The 16,583-nt window shown below is 37.4% G+C and overlaps 2 protein-coding genes and 2 pseudogenes across 4 annotated transcripts; 2 read left to right on the top strand and 2 right to left on the bottom strand.

The window, feature by feature from the left end:
- Positions 1-163: 163 nt before the first annotated feature.
- LOC113675968 (uncharacterized) lies at positions 164-2,031 on the top strand. The gene has a single exon (XM_027192570.2). It carries the CDS (start codon positions 273-275, stop codon positions 1,695-1,697), a length of 1,425 nt encoding a protein of 474 aa, XP_027048371.2. The 5' UTR covers positions 164-272; the 3' UTR covers positions 1,698-2,031.
- A 428-nt stretch (positions 2,032-2,459) lies between these two features.
- Positions 2,460-5,312, top strand: LOC113676009 (ATP synthase lipid-binding protein, mitochondrial). Its single transcript, XM_027192618.2, has 7 exons — positions 2,460-2,584; positions 2,656-2,727; positions 3,357-3,376; positions 3,940-3,986; positions 4,183-4,211; positions 4,580-4,703; positions 4,997-5,312. Exons 1-7 carry the CDS (start codon positions 2,540-2,542, stop codon positions 5,164-5,166), a joined length of 507 nt encoding a protein of 168 aa, XP_027048419.1. The 5' UTR covers positions 2,460-2,539; the 3' UTR covers positions 5,167-5,312.
- Positions 5,313-6,504: 1,192 nt separating this feature from the next.
- Positions 6,505-8,797, bottom strand: LOC149039628 (uncharacterized; annotated as a pseudogene). Its single transcript, XR_016180034.1, has one exon. The product of XR_016180034.1 is annotated as an uncharacterized LOC149039628 (transcript).
- Positions 8,798-9,486: 689 nt separating this feature from the next.
- Positions 9,487-14,011, bottom strand: LOC149039629 (uncharacterized; annotated as a pseudogene). Its single transcript, XR_016180033.1, has 2 exons — positions 13,909-14,011; positions 9,487-13,298 (listed from the first exon to the last, which is right to left on the bottom strand). The product of XR_016180033.1 is annotated as an uncharacterized LOC149039629 (transcript).
- Between the last annotated feature and the right edge of the window lie 2,572 nt (positions 14,012-16,583).

Below are 16,583 nucleotides of genomic sequence, written 5' to 3' on the forward strand. Positions count from 1 at the left end.
CCTCACATGTGCTATCGCCGCAAAAATTTACTCAAGGCTATTGATCGCTAAAAGGACACGTTATCTTTATGCAGAAAACAATGAAATTTCTAGGAACGTAGAATGATTTTATTCGCTTTCAAAAGCAAACAACGTGCGTTTATTTTAGTGGTTGGATCGCATACACCTTACGCGGTTAGAAGGTAAACACAGCTGTGAACTGAACTTTCTCCGTTACTGAAAGAGCAAGAAAGTGATAGAAAGTCGTTTAGCTCAGATTCACTAACTACACAATGCGGATGAACGCGATTAGAGAAATGTTTATGCTTCTAGCATATCTTCTGGTCTATTTTTATTACACTTGTGGCGAAGAATCTATAGGAGAAGGAAAAAATGGGAAAAGCGGTCGAAAAATTCTGGTATTTGGTGGGAATGGGTTCATTGGAAGCGAAGCTGTACGGAGACTTTTAGACAAAGGAGATGAGATCACCATTGTGAATCGTGGGAATTGGTACTTTGATTCTGACCAGCGAATCAAACCATTTGTAAAAGAGCATTTTATTTGTGATAGAGACATGCGAATGAGAACTGAATGCAAGGAGATTTTAACTTCCGGTTATTACGATGCTGTAATCGATTTCAGTTCATACAACGCAAGACAATTAAAACAGGTGGTCGAAATACTGCATGATCGTGTCGGTCTTTACGTGTACATCAGCACCGATTCTATCTATGAAGTCTGCGAGAAAACGCACTCCGGGCCCAGTGTTGAAGAGGATGCCGTGCGACCGAAGAACAGGAAAAAACGCTTGCAACTTAAGAGAGAAGAAGGCTATGCGCATGACAAGTTGGCTTGCGAGGAGGTACTCGAGGAACAGAGAAAGTCTAGTGGATTCCCGTATGTGGCTTTGCGACTCCCGGATGTTATTGGACCACGTGATAATTCCTTCCGGTTTTGGACCTACCAGTTGTGGATACGCATCCATAAAGACATCAAACACCCGGTACATATGCCCAGCAGTGTGTCCGACACAAAATTTAGCCTTATACATGTGGAAGACGCCGCCAAAGCGATTGAGAAAGTATTGGATGTCGGTCCCGCTGTACACAATCAAGCCATCAATGTGGCGTTTGATGAGCATTTTACATTGAAAAAACTTCTCCGAGACATGGCAGATAAAATGAACATTGACCAGCTGGAATTCATCTCTCAAGATGAGGAAACGTGGTATTCTTATCCTACTGTTACCAAAGGTCCCCTAGATATCAGTAAGGCTAAGCTCTTACTCGGCTGGGAGCCTATGACCTGGGAAAGGGCTTTGTACTCGCTGATATTTTTCTTCGAGGGTGCCATGACTGACGCAAAGTTTCTTAGGGAAAGAGAGGTTCTCCTGGCTGACGTCTTTGAAAATATTATTCCGGAGGAACTTTATGAAACCGCCCTAAAGAAACTGGTTTCAATGTATGGCAAGGATGTGCTGGAAGGGGTAGCTATGGACATGGGCTTCGATGGAACCCCTGAAATAGAAGGCGAGATACATCTTCAGAATTCAAGCTCTGTGCATGATCAGAAATCAGCAGAAACGGGAACGAAGGCTCAATCACCGGCTGACAATGAGGATGTTGAGGAGATTGTGGCTGATGTAGATTCTGATAGCGAGGCTGAATTAGTGTCAGAAAACAGCAAAACTACCGAAATTCATTCTGATGAACTATAGATAGTCTATTAGAACGCTCTAATATTTTTTTCCTGTGAAATACGAAGGAACTGTATTCATTTTGAACCGAAAATATTTCGGACACTAGATAAATTAGAAAAATTATTTCCTGAAAATTATGCACGCGACGGGGGCTTATAAACAAACAAACAAAAAATAATAATAACGCAGTCACTTCTATATGAAAGGCAACCTGAAAGCAAAACCTTCTTGTTTTTTGTTTGAGTATACATTATGAAAGGCTGTTAGTTTTTGAGCACTGATAAAAGTTAACTCAGACGGCAAGAGGGACAATCATTTCTACTGAAGAAATTAATAAACTTTAATCATGAACACGGACAAGCATTCTTACTTATAAAGCCGTATTACTGTGATGAAGTAGGAGAAAATGGGGGGGGGGGGGAGATGATTGGGGAGATGCTGCTGCCAACCACTGGCTTTTACACCCTAGTCCCATCCCCTCCTCCCAGGATTCATTCGACTGGAACAATTTCTCTAAAATATGTCAGAGGCAGGTACAAAGGACTTGTGAAAATTCCAGCACAACCCAAATGCTGTAAATGTGTCTTAAAATTTCCTCAAAAAAAAAAAGAAACGACAAACAAATCAATAAGTTGTCATTTCTAGGTGTCATAAAATTCGTTGTAAGACCATGAAAGTCTTACTCGTGATTACCAATCAAGGTACAGCCTCGATCCCCTGAACACACAAGCGAGGTAGTATCCAGAACACCAAGCGGTCGCTGTGAATCTCCCAGCCTGCATAGCGTTGTCCCTCCTCGCCGTCCATCTTGGAGAGTATTACGGAGCGTGGCTTAATCGGCAAAGAAGTTATCCTAAAAGATGTTTTCTTGCAGTAAATTTACCTCCCCAGTCGCTAGGAGTATTGTAAGTAAAAAATTGGTGAGATTTTGCAGAGTTTATGGTGTAAATTTACGAAAATACACTAATATTTGTAGGTTGGCAATGGTCGCGCACTATCGCGGCCGCTCTCTACGGCCATTCGTCCCCAGTCACAAGCTTTGGCAATGGTATGTATCCCTTAAAAGTGCTTGAGGTTAAACTAAACAACTTTAAAAACGCCAAGTAAATGTTAATTTCACCCAGGGTCATTTTTTTATCGTTGTGTTGAGCAGATTTGCCGTTTAACGTATTAACCGGCACGGCTTGTGCAACTGGTCGCTGATTTTGCACGTGTAATACTAGGTTTAGACGTCATGAAATGTTGGAATGTTCACCGGGAAACTATAGGAGCCTCGTAGTGTAGGAAATCGTCTTTAAGGAATGTTATAGCTTGCTTAGTCTAGTCTCTGCCACCCTTGGACCAGCATTTTCGCCGTTTAGCCTTGGGGGTGGATTCCGAGAGAATCCAATATAGGATTTAATGTTGAACTCTTGATTCCAGTGTTCAAACGAATATTTATAAGGCAAGCAAGATTATATGAAATGAATTACTCAGTTTAAACAGGAAAACGTATTCCCAAAGAAAATTGACAATTGACTTTCACAGAAAAGTGAGCAATTTTATATATTTTTTGAAATGTACAAAAAGTGTGTAAAGTTTCTGTGTTGATCTTAAGATAAAGAAGATTTTTTTTACATTCCATTTGTTACTTTTATTGCAATTTTGGAGTTGATTAGTCTTTTTGGTTTGTTTCAGAATGTTCAATCCACGCCAAAGTAAGTATGGCTTGTTCTTAACCCTTTTACTTCTAGTAGAAATTCTTGCAATAATATCCATGCATTTTTCAGCAAACAGGCAATGAGAATATTGAAACTTATCAGGTAGAAACAGCTATCTTGATCCAGCACCAAGTTCTCATAACTAATTTACAAGCAAATGTGAATCAGCTTGAAGGGAGAATTAACTGTCAGATTTTGGGATTTAAAAGGTGAAAGTAATTGTGTAGGCAAGTGACTGCTGGTTGATCAGTTTTCAGCTGAGGTTTTCCTCCATGTAGCAGGCACCCTCAAAATTCTGTCTACTTTTGTTATGTATTTTTACTTTTATCATGATTTGGAAGTGAATGATCTGAAAATTGCCAAACTGCTTTGCAGAAATCAATGTTGTCATTTTGACCAGACAAAAAAAATGTGGCTTGAGTTAGAATATCAGATTATCAGTTCTCTTAACTAATGATACCTTATTGTTGTGTGGAAAAATTTGGGTTTTTGTTTTGGAAGTGAATTATTCTAGATGATAAGGTGTCACATTTTGCCTTACTGTAACTTTTTGCTTTCAGGAATATCTTTAATTTGTCTCGTGCTGTCGTGTCAAGTCATTTTCCTAGTAAGTTTGGCTGTAGTGTAATATTGTGTTGACTTTAAATAAATGGAGCAATACATCCAGTCTTCTCTCTTAGAGATAACCACCTATTTCCTTGTGAGCAGATTGTATCTTTAATTATGTCCTGTCTCAAGACAAAACTATTCTTGACTTCTGTTGTTTATTCATAACAATTGTTGCCTTATTGTGCAATTTTCAGGTATCCAAAAAGATAATGTTCAAATGAAGGTGAGTCAAGGACTGGTTTTCTCCAAGAGAGGTCATAACTGAAAACCCTTGAAGTAACTCTCTCAAGTCATTTTTGAAAGTTTGTAAAAAACTGACTTTGGTTTGTGGCATTCAGTTTGCTGTGGCAATTAGGAGTTCCTCTTCCTAGAGATGCAGTTTTTTATGTAGTAATACCATCTAGCTGAAGTGTCAGCTTCCCAGTTTCTTAGTAATTCTTTTGTTGGAGAAGATTTAAAAGACACTTCGTGATTTTAGTTACTGATTAACCATTCTGGCATGACTATGTGCAACAGTACATGTAAACAATGCTTTTTTGGTACAATTTTTGTATATGTTGATATATTTTTCTTTTCTTTTTCTTTTTTCAGGCTTTCCCTTCCTCTCCCATGTTATCTGTGGCCTGCCGAGGCTTTCAGACAAGTTCTCAGGTACAGGATGTTGATTCTGCTGCTAAATTCATTGGTGCTGGCGCAGCTACTGTCGGTGTTGCAGGTCAGTCAATTACTTGAAGAGTTAAACCTTTGCAACTTAGGAAAGGTAGGGTAATAAAAAAACTGACATGAAAGCAGAAGCCCATTTGGTAACACTCTGACACTATGGTAATTGCACTACTAAGTGCTGAGCAGCTGTAGAGCAAGCTTGAATTCAATCATGCCAGTGTCTTGGGAAAGGATGGCTGGAAATATTTTATGTGGCATATTTCATTTGCTTGCTTGAAATTTAAAATTTTGTTTCCTCTTTTCAAATTGTCTTCTGACTTTGAATTTGTTTTTCTTATTCTTCAGGTAGTGGAGCTGGTATTGGTACAGTGTTTGGCAGTCTGATCATCGGTTATGCCAGGAATCCTTCCCTGAAGCAACAGCTCTTCTCATATGCCATTCTTGGCTTTGCTTTGTCTGAAGCTATGGGTCTTTTCTGCTTGATGATGGCATTTTTAATCCTGTTTGCCTTGTAAACTGTATACCCAATCTAGAAGTGATGAATTCCTGCCATTATTTTTAGTGAATGGCTTTCTGGAAGGGCTGTTGTGTGTATGTGCTAATTTTATTTTGTGAACAAATAACTGTGATGGTCTGAAATAAAGCACCTTGTGTAACCTTTTTTGTGGCTTATTGCACTGTTATTAAGGCAAATACTTGGATCATCCCAGATTTAGTCCTGTAATGTCTTGCAAATCTCCCAAACAGATTGCATGCAAATTGACATAACTATCATTTCTAGAGACCATTTTTTAATTTTATGCAGTCAAAAGGTGACTGCTAAAAAAGTAACTGGGAGCCCCGAAAGTTTTGGGTGGTTCAACAATAATTTGCACAGGAGTGTGGCAAGATGTGAGTTACTCTACCTTATCGGTTTTTCTGTAAGCTTGACTGCATTACATGGTTAGGGTTAATGAAGGCCCTATTTTAGCAAAGTTCCTTTTTTCATAGAATCGAGAATTCAATCAGGGTAGAAAAAAAAAACCATAAGGGTTTGTGCAAGTTTTCATGTACAAACATTGTGGAGGTGTGGGACTAGGATTGGCAACATGAAAATCTGATTTCTTTATATGAGTGAACCATTTAATAAAAAAGGCAATAAACTAGAGAACTAGTTTTTATTAAACTTTTCCCATTTAACAAAATAGAAGGCAATAAACTAGACAACTAGAGCTAACATTATTAATAACAATACTCACTCCTGCAAGATGCTTTACTTTACTAATCCTACTTTAGTTAAACTAAACAAACTGCCCTGAAACAGAATCTAGTTAGGTTTGAAAGTTATCAAAAAAAATATGAAATTTAACTGACCCAAGATGATAGTAATTCTGATCCATTATCAAGTGGCAGATACTTTTCAACAATAAAAATGTTTCTTTTTTAAGAGCCTCAAGGCACCCTACAATTATTATTATAAGAAATCCAAATATTATTACAACATAATGCTCCTATTTTTTTGAGAGTTCAGAAGATGTGTATCATAATGCTACAATTTCAACATAATTTCTTTGTGCAGTTCATGATTAATTACAAATTATTCTTTAAGAGATACAATTATTAAAAATTCCAAAACTTTACCAACCTCAGATTATAATTACAAACCATTAAAAGAACCAGGGCCTGTTTCACAATACAAAATTTTTTTCTGGACAGGTATTCTGAAATCATGGTACACACTAATATAAAGCCAAATGAGTACCCAGTACTTCAATCCATCTTAGACTGTATCCAAACCCCTGGACTCAATACTTCTAAGGAAGTGTTTCCTATCTTTTACTACAAATTATGTCTAATAGCAACATTCCTATAAAAGTGTTTTTCAAATTTACTACAAATTATGTGTAATAACAATCTCATAAAAATCAGATATATCATCATAAAGAAGGATCTGCAAAGAATTTTAAGTGTTTGATGAACTCACTGAGACAATTCACAGACCTTGATCAACTCTTCTTTATTCTCCCCTTCATATTTAGGGATGAAGTTTTTGATAAATTCAACCACCAAGTCTCCAGGCAATGCATTGCTCAAATTGAATTGAGAATGTGTTTCCAAAGCATCGTACAGTTTTAATGTGAGCAGATTGAGTGAAACCTGACAGGACATGGGGATTTGTTTTGTTATTTTTCGGTCTATTTCATACTCTGGCACATCAGTAATAGTTTTGGTTTGCAATGATTTTCTTATATTTTCAATTGTATCCATTTCCTCCAGTGTTAAAATCTCTTTAAAATGTTTCTGAGTTGCAATGCCAACTACCCTTACCTCACCATCTACCCAGGACAGAACTGGACCCCCTGAATTGCCAGAATTCAGTGAGCAGTTCAATACTGCCTTTGAATGGCCTGATAGGGTCCTCTTTGAACCAGAAACATTTCCATTCACAAAAAGAGCAGTTTCTTCAGTGTGACTCATGGGATAACCAAAAGAAAATATCTGCATTCCTGGCAGCAATGACTGAGTTGACAACTGCAATGGAGAAATTCCGCTTTGATGTAAATTGAGATCTGGACAATACAGTAATGCAAGATCCTTACCAGGATCACTGTGAACAACCTCACAGTGTAATTCACCAATGGCTGCATTGGAAATGCGAATTTCAAAGCCTTTTTTTTATTTAGACAGGTTTCAATCACATGCCTGTTGGTAAGTATAAAGTGGTCACTGATAACAAATCCAGAACCATGCTCAATTTCAACATTGGTAGTGGCAATCTCATATTTCCTTAGAATACATTCTCTCTGTTCATCAACACTTTTCTTCATTTCATCAGATATGTGTCCCTTTTCTGGATACTTTTCAAGCAACTTTTTGGCATCAAAATAATCCAGAGATTGTTTTATGTCAAAAATATCAAAAGTTTGGAAGAACTTTGGCATTCCACTCTGATCCTCCTTTGTGGGTAATACATCACTATCCCTAGGAATGGCACTAGCAAAACAATCTCTAACACGGCGCTCTGCCTCTTCTTGAGAATATTTATGAACTGGTAGCCTGGATTTTTCACGGTTACAAAAGTTCTGATACTCTTTCTCTAAATCTGCCCTGTGTCTTTCAATTGAATTCTTCAGCTCCTCAGAACCAGGTCCTTCAGCAGGGTATTTGATAACCTCTTGCAGCAATTTGATATCATTCGAGCAAAGTAAATTATAAAGTTTAAAAATACAGAACTCATTATAATAAAATGCATCACGACAACTGTAGCAACTATTATTACTACTAAGCGTGATCTTCCCATGATCAGCAACAGAGTAACATTTCTTTAAACTTTCCAGTGCTTCTTTATGACTACAATTGTTGAGAGTGCCAGGAGAAGCGAGAGCATCATAGTACTTCTTTTGAATTTCAGCCCTGTGTGAACGGAGTTTCTCATCTATGCTGTTGCTTTGGTCACTAAATACTTCAATGGCTGTTCTATCCCAGCGATCAACAACATCTTTAATGTCCTTAATGGTGAAAGGTTCAGGACCTTGAAAAGAGCATACATCCCCTGGAAAGTTCCCAGCATAGCAATCTCTAACTCGGTGCTGTGCAACAGGCCAGGAATACATTTTTCTTCCATTTGGGTTAATTCTAGCTTCCTCCAACTCTCTTTCAACGTCAGCTCTTCGTTTATCAATCAACTCTCTCGTCTTCTCCGAGCCGGGTCCCTCTCTGGGGTAAATTTCAACGTAGGGCATGTTCTCATACTTATCCATTGCGTTGTAAATATCAACGATGCTGTATGTTTCGGATTTGGCTGGAGAAAATTCTGTGTTCGCTACTCCTATTTGATGCACATAACATCCCCGAAATAGTTTCTGTGCTCTTATGCGATCATATCTGCGTGTTTCTGGTTTGCCGTAAATCTTAACCTTCACACAGGCATCCAAAACTTTCCTTCCTTTGTTTCCTAGCACATCATTGTTGTACACTCTTGGAAATTCTGTGTCTGGTCGAGATTGAGAGGAGAGATGACTATTCATTGTAACGAGCTCTACACCTCAGTGAGAGTTTTATCTCATAATCTTTGTCGTGGTAACAAAGTAGGCAAATAAAAAGAAGCAACAGCGTAGAAGTGTACTACTGCTGTCACGGGTTTTGCTCTTAGTATCTTGTGAATGGTGCAATAACTTAGTAGCCGCGTAATAAATGGATTCCTAATCCCCAGGGCGCGCTCATTCACAGTGATGTTAAAAAAAAAAAAACAAAACATATGAAACTGGTCCATAGGTATGAAAGGCTCCTTTAAGTAACATTGTAATTTCAAGCTATCTTTTCCTTTTGTAGTTGGCTTTGAAATTCTCAGAGTGGTAGGATTTCTTACAAATGTTTAAAAATACTTATGATAATGTCGTGAATATATTCACCACATTTTAGGGTAAAGGACTTGATGCATACTTAAGAAACCCTCAGCTGTAATAAAACATGATATTGTCAAATCATTGGCCTACCCCTGATTCCCCCCCCCCCCACAAAAACACACACACACACACACACACACACACACACACACACACACACACACACACACACACACACACATCCTCTTGGCAAGGTGTGGAAAAGTATTACAAACCCAAAATGACCAAAATGGCCAGTTATAATAATAGTTAATAATAATAATAATAATAATAATTAGTTACCTCTAAGCTTGGAAAGAGGAGATTGATGAAAGCAAATTTGCATTAACAAGTCAATTACTCATAGACAGGTATATCTTGTTTGAATATAAACTTTAAATTTAGATTTTGAAATTATGAAAATAATCTTCAACTATTTTATGAAATAACTGAGAAACTGCAAGTGCCTTATGGTAAAAAACATATCATTTATTGCACCAGTAGACCCATAGAGTATTTAAGTTTATTTCAAAAAGCAATAGAGTGCAGTTTCTATCAGTTTACCAGCATAATAACCCACTTGGGATGCTAGGGAAACTTGAAAAAAGTTTGTAAATCACTCACCTCTGCCTCATATCTACAAACTTTTCTTGTGTTCTGTCAGCATCCTGCATGGGTTATTACACTGGTAAACCAATGAAAGGTGCAGTCTATTGCTTAGTGATACTAAAGCTGAGTTACAAAAAAAACAAAAGACTAGAACCAAATATTACAAGTGAATAAAAACAAAATTAATATAGTTCAAGTATGAGAACATTACAATTTACGCATCAAAACTGCAGTTCTTAACGGTAGCCTTGATAAAAAAAGATTAAAAATCAACCAACCACTGATATACATCCATCTAAAATACATCTAAAGGTTAAAAAAAAAGAATAATGAAATGCTTAAGATATGCATAGGCTAAATTACACTTGTCTAGAGCCATGCTCTAGTGGAACCTAAGTGGTAGAGGAGATTAACTTTATTTCTCAGAGACTTTTATAACTGCTTTCATAATAGCTTTTAAGAGCTGAGCAACACCAGATTATTTAGTAGGTGCCTCACAGCACCTAACAATTATTTCAAGAGCAAAACTTTGCATATATGATGAAATAAAAACAAAAAATTGAGAAGTCCAAGTTAAATTTATCTCTACAAAATGGTAGCCCTTTTTGGTGATACCAAAATTTCTTTAAAGTTTTTGTCCTCCTTTTGCTAAATTTAACAAACTTCTCTGAAACAGAGTCTTTTTAACTATGAGAGTTCTCAAAAAATTGAGACTTCATCTACCACAGATGATAGAAATTCTGAACCACTATCAGGTGGCAGATACTACTTTACATTAAAAACAGTTATGTTTTAAGAGCCCCAAGATATCTCACAATTATTTTAAGAAATCCAAACAACACTATCACTACATAATACTCACTCTAAATTGATGATAGTTTGAGAAAATCAGCAATGAAAAATGATAATCCATTATCACAAAGTTCATAGTTTCTTCATACAGTTCATTATTGCTTAACCCTTTAACTCCCTGGATCTCATCAGTAATTCTCTTTACTGTCTTCAATAAAGTTCTTGCAATTTTAGTTTGGAGAATTTCTGGTATTGGATCAATTTCTAATTCCCTGATTGATATTTTCTTTATTCTCATCACTTGTCTGATTGATATTGTATGGATATTGTTTGGAGAAATTCTGTCTTGGTCACTCATGGGAGTTAAAGGGTTAATTAAACAAATTTCTCTTTGAGCAAGATGATTATTAAAAAATTAACAAACTTTACCAAATGCCAAGAATAGTTATGAACCATTAAAAGTAGCAGGACCTGTTTAACAATACAGGCATTTCTAACAGTTATTCTGAACTCATAGCACACCTAATGTCACAATTCTGCGATCCATCTTAGACCTAATCTCAACCCCTAGACTAAATATTCCTAAAAAAGTGTTTCTCATTTTTTACTACAAATTATGTTCCACGACAACAATCTTAAAAAAACTTAGATATACAGTCATAAAGGATCCATGTTGAATATCAAATGTTTGATTGATTCACTGAGACAATTCAACAACCTTGATCAACTCTTCTTTATGCTCTCCATTGTATTCAGGGATGAAGTTTTTTATAAACTCAACCACCAAATCTCCAGGTAATGCATTGCTTAAATTGAATTGAGAATGTGTTTTCAAAGCATCGTACAGTTTTAATGTCAGCAGATGCAGTGAAACATGACAGGACTTGGGGATTTCTTCAATAGGGGTTCCACGAGAGAGGAAATTTAGATCACGTTCTTTCACATCAGAAATAGTGTGGGTTTGCAATGATTTTCTAATATTTTCAATTGCATTCATTTCATCCAGTGTTAAAATCTCTTTAAAATGTTTCTGAGTTGTGATGCCAACTACCCTTACCTCACCATCTACCCAGGACAGAACTGGACCTCCTGAATTTCCAAAATTCAGTGAGCAGTTCAATACCGCCTTTGAATAACCTGATAGGGTCCTCTTTGAACCAGAGACATTTCCATTCACAAAAAGAGCAGTTTCTTCAGTGTGACTCATGGGATAACCAAAAGAAAATATCTGCATTCCTGGCAGCAATGGCTGGGTTGACAACTGCAATGGACAAATTCCACTTCCTTGTAAATTAAGATCTGGACAATACAGTAATGCCAAATCTTTACCTGGATCAACATGAGTAACCTTACAAGACAGTTCACCAATGGATGCATTGGAAAAGCGAATTTCATAACTATGTTCATCATCTAGATAGGTTTCAATCACATGCCTGTTAGTAAGTACAAAGTGATCTTGGATGATAAATCCAGAACCATGCTCAATTTCATTAATAGCAGTGGCTTCCTTGTACTCACATTCAATGCTAGCTCTGTTTTCTTCAATCTTTCTTTTTAATTCATCAGTAATATGTTTTTTGTCTGGATACCTTTCCAGAATTAATTTTCTGTCAAAATAATCAAGAGATGTTTTTATGTCAAATATATCAAAAGTTTGGTAAATCCTTGGCATTCCAACCTGATCTTTCTTTTGGGGAAATAAGTCAACATCGCCAGTAAAGGCACTGGCATAACAATCTCTAACTCGGCGCTCCGCCTCACTACGCGAATACTTGCAAGCTTGTGACCTGGATTCACCACCCTTAAGAGAGTTCTCGTACTCCTCTTTCAAGTCAGCTCTGTGTGCATCAATTGATCTCTTTAGTTCATCAGATCCAGGTCCTTGTTCAGGGTATTTGTGAAGCTGCTCCATTTTATTGTCACGTTTGCAAAGAGCATCACGAATGTCAAAAATACACATCAAACGATCAGGATCATTTGCACATGCGCCGCAACCATAACAATCAGGGTATATGGGACTATCTATACCACAGTAACATTTTTGCAAAAGTTGCTGTGCCTCTTCTCTGGTATATTTGTGGCAAGTGCCAGTAGAAGCATTAAATTCATTACATTTGGTTTCCACATCAGCTCTAAATTCACTGATTTGCTCATACATGCCTCTATTCGAGTAACAGCATGTTTCCAGACTCCTTTCATCAAAGTCATTAACTGTATCATAAATGTCCTTAATACTGAAAGATTCCCCAATGGTACATAGTAAGCATTCGTTCGATGGAAAGTTTCCTGCATACAATCTTTCACTCGGCGCTGGGCAACAGCCAAAGAATATTTCTGTCTTCCATCTGGATTAGCTTTGGCTTCCTTCCACTCTCTTTCCACGTCAGCTCTTCTTTTGTCAATCAACTTTCTTATCTCATCAGAGCCGGTTTCTCTTTTTGGGTATTTCTCGACGTAAGGCAAGTTATCACACTTAACAAGTGCGTTGTGAATGTCAACAATGGTGTACGCTTTCGCATCTTCATCGAAGTCGATCCAAACATGTGGTGACCCTAGTCCCTCCTGCCTAACATAACAATCGTAAAATCGATTCGAGGCTTTGCATTTGTCATATCTCCGAACTTCTGGTTTGCCGTAAATCTTGACTTTCACACAAGCATTCAGCGCTTTTATTCCTTCGCTACCCAATACATCACCGAAAGGAAAGTTGTTAAAAGCGATTTTTCGTTGACAAGTGCAGTGGTCACTCATTTTGGCTGGGTTTGTGAAAGAATGAAGGTCTGCTCTCCTTCGTTCCTTTATTTTGGCTATAGCTAGATCGCAGGTTTGCATTCACCATCGTCACTTTCCTTTTTCCTCTTCCTTCGAAAATGGTGCTATTCCTTGGTAAATGAATTAAGGGGGTAAGTTCCTAGAGAAACTGTGGTGCTACGTCGGTGGGAGGGTATGGCAGGTAATTTAGAGTTAACAACTGGGTTGAAAACGTAAATTGGCCACCGTAAAGAGTGAAAAAGCTGACCTTTAAGCGGAGAGTTACTACGTCACGGGCGACGAGCTGGGAAAGAAGAAAAGACAGAAATACGAGTGGTCAGCAGGGAAACAAATTTAATACTTTTGTAACCTTCAAAGGTTACTAGTGTAGCGGAGAAGACAATCCGAACGCACAATATAAATCACTGTTTAATCAAATGAAGTACGTAATCAAAGTTACAAACGAAATAAGGAGATCGGTGTGAAATCGCAGACGAAGAAGGCGAAGAAGGATTGAAGATAGCGTAGTTATGATTGATGGTAATGTTATAGCTGAATTTGTGTGGTTTGAACTAAAAGAAAATGTAGCAGAAACTAAACTAAGAAAATATCCCTGAGAAATATAACGCTAGCCTAATTAACAATGGAGCGATTATAAAGTGAACTGAAAGCGAGAAATAAATCGATATACGTATCAAAAAAAAAAGAAATATCTTTAATGTGAAATGAAGAAAAACTTACTTTGGTCTAGCTCCTAATGGTTATGGGTAGATTGCCAATAGCGGATCGTACATGAATAGCAGACAAAATTGGTGGCGTCGACAGCAACTTATAGCGATGAAATATGAAATATAATACCTGGTACATGTGCACCGATTGAAATAAAAAACTTATTAAGTAATAATCATTAACCAACGAAGAAACAATAGACCGGAACAAACCTAACAGAAAAGTACACAAGTTACGCGTTTCGAAACTAACAATTTCATATAGAGACATATCAGTTGTAGATGCAGAAAACAATAGTGTTGTAAAGCCGAAATGTTAACAGTATATACTTCGCTAAATAAAATGTTAGGCAATTTTTCAAAAGTTTCAATGGCACATATATCTTTTACTGCTGTATTAAACAATGGAGGCATCGGAAAAGGCATCGGTGGCATTCGGAAAAGTACCAAGAAGAATTATATTTACGTTTTGTAACTTGCAAAAAATAATCGTGTTGTAAAGCCAAAATGTTACCAGGTTATACTTCGCTACTTAAAAAGTTGAGCAATTTTCCAAACGCTTTGACCGGAACAATATTTTTACTGCTACATTAACCAATGGAGGCATCGGGAAAGGCATCAAGAAGAATGATATTTACGATATGTAACTTGTTGTATGACGAAAAAAAGTATCTTGACTTGTTTAAGGCGTTAATCACAGTTGGTTTGCTTTTTTTCGATTCCGGAAAAATGAAAAGCTAAGCAACTCTAAAAAAATTTCGTTCTAGATTTTTATATTTTTAGAGTCATTAATAAGTTTGTATCCTCAGCCTTTAGATAAGAAATTTTAAATTTCCATCTGCTGTAGTTCTTTTAGCGTTTATTATATATATTTAATTGCCCCATTTCACGTGAAAAAGGCATGTAGGAAAACACTGAGCTTCGAGAAACAGAAAAGTTAAGGCTAACGTGTTTACCATGCTTAAATATTTATAATTAGGGCCACTCGTTTAGAAGACCTTTTTTCAAAATATCCAGACGTTAAAATAATTCTGTTTTCCGTTCGAAGTGTTTTTTTCCTATTTAATTTAACAAATAAACTCGGGATGAAAACTTAACTTTCGAACCGAACGGCAGGTGAAATGTTGTGTTGGTGTCTCTGTCCCCGCGTCTCTGCGAAAGGTATATACGGACAACTTGCATGGAAAAACTGACCACAGCTATCGCACCAAATTTTTTAAAAAAATCTTTAAAACTAAATTGGTGAGCAGCACTCTGCTAACAGTAGTTGTAAAATTTCTTTATTCTCCGACGCGTTTTGTCTAACTGTCGTAGACTTCTTCGGGGAGTTTTACAATTTAATACTAAACACCTGTATTTATAAGCCATAATCAGCAGCTATACGGGGGCCAATGACCATGAAGGCTTGGGCGGACCTACGAATAGAAACAGGTGAAGTTACGAAAAATGTGAAAATTTTTTGGGGCAAGGTGGGAGAATTCATTTGGGGACCACGGTTTTGGTTTTCTTTTTTCGTCACGCACGTCACGCAGCAAGTTACAAAACGTAAATATAATTCTTCTTGGTGCCTTTCCGGATGCCACCGATGCCTTTTCCGATACCTCCATTGTTTATTACAGCAGTAAAAGATATATGTGCCATCAACACTTTTGAAAAATTGCGCAACATTTTATTTAGCGAAGTATACTGTTGATATTTCGGCTTTACAACAAATATAACTGACATGTCTCTTTGTGAAACATTAAATTTGTTTCAGAGATTCCAACCCTCCCGATTTGATGTCTTGCCTCCCGCTCTCCCGATTTTTACCAAATTCTCCCGATTTATCATAAAATTCTGAAAACTAGGGGAAAATTGCTAATCTTTAGAATTTTTGGCGATCTGTCACTGTGAAACACTCATATTATACGTACTTTCTTCGCGAAGAGCATTATGGTATGTTATAACTCAGGCCGGAATGATGTCAAAATTCAGGAAATGGCACTTGAGAGAACCTAAATTTGCAAAATTTCCCGGGGGCATGCCCCCTGACCCCCCTAGAAGCTCGCGCCTTTGGCACTAATAATTACTCCCTATTTTCCATCACATGGGGTTGGAATCTCTGTTGTTTCCCCGCTGACCACTCGTATTTCGGTCTTTTTTTCTTCCCCCACTCGTCGCCCGTGATGTAGTAGTAGTAACTCTTTTGAGCGTTAGCCTTTCTTCTGAGCGATTCCTTGGTAGCCGCGAAATTCAAACGTATTCCCAGGAACATCACAGGGCACCCATACTCCTTTGCAGCCGTTCTTCAGGATAAATAATTAGGTAAGGGCCCGAGCCTTTCCGCACTAGCGGACAAAACTAGAATTGTCTCGACAAAATCAAAGGACGAATTTTGTCATGACGGATTTTTGTTTTGTCTGTTGCATCCGCAGCGCCTGATCTGTTTCATAAGACCGGCCAGCATAGTTTGGCATGGGAATCCACCTCCACTTAACAGGATTTTTCCTAAGTCGTTTTCGAATTTTAGTGTCCGCTTAATACAGGTACAGGTACGACTGTACTACCACCAATCTCGTTTAAATATCCAGTTGTCCTGGCAAGGTTTTTAGCCTATTGGACCTGAGCTACAATCAAACCGTAGATTTTTGAGTGAGCGTGCATAGTAATTAGGGATCGCTTTACTTTTTTTTGCCTCAGTCTGTTTTT

The sequence above is a fragment of the Pocillopora damicornis genome, chromosome 9, assembly GCF_964200805.1.
Source record: "Pocillopora damicornis chromosome 9, jaPocDami1.2, whole genome shotgun sequence".
NCBI classification, from domain to species: domain Eukaryota; kingdom Metazoa; phylum Cnidaria; class Anthozoa; order Scleractinia; family Pocilloporidae; genus Pocillopora; species Pocillopora damicornis.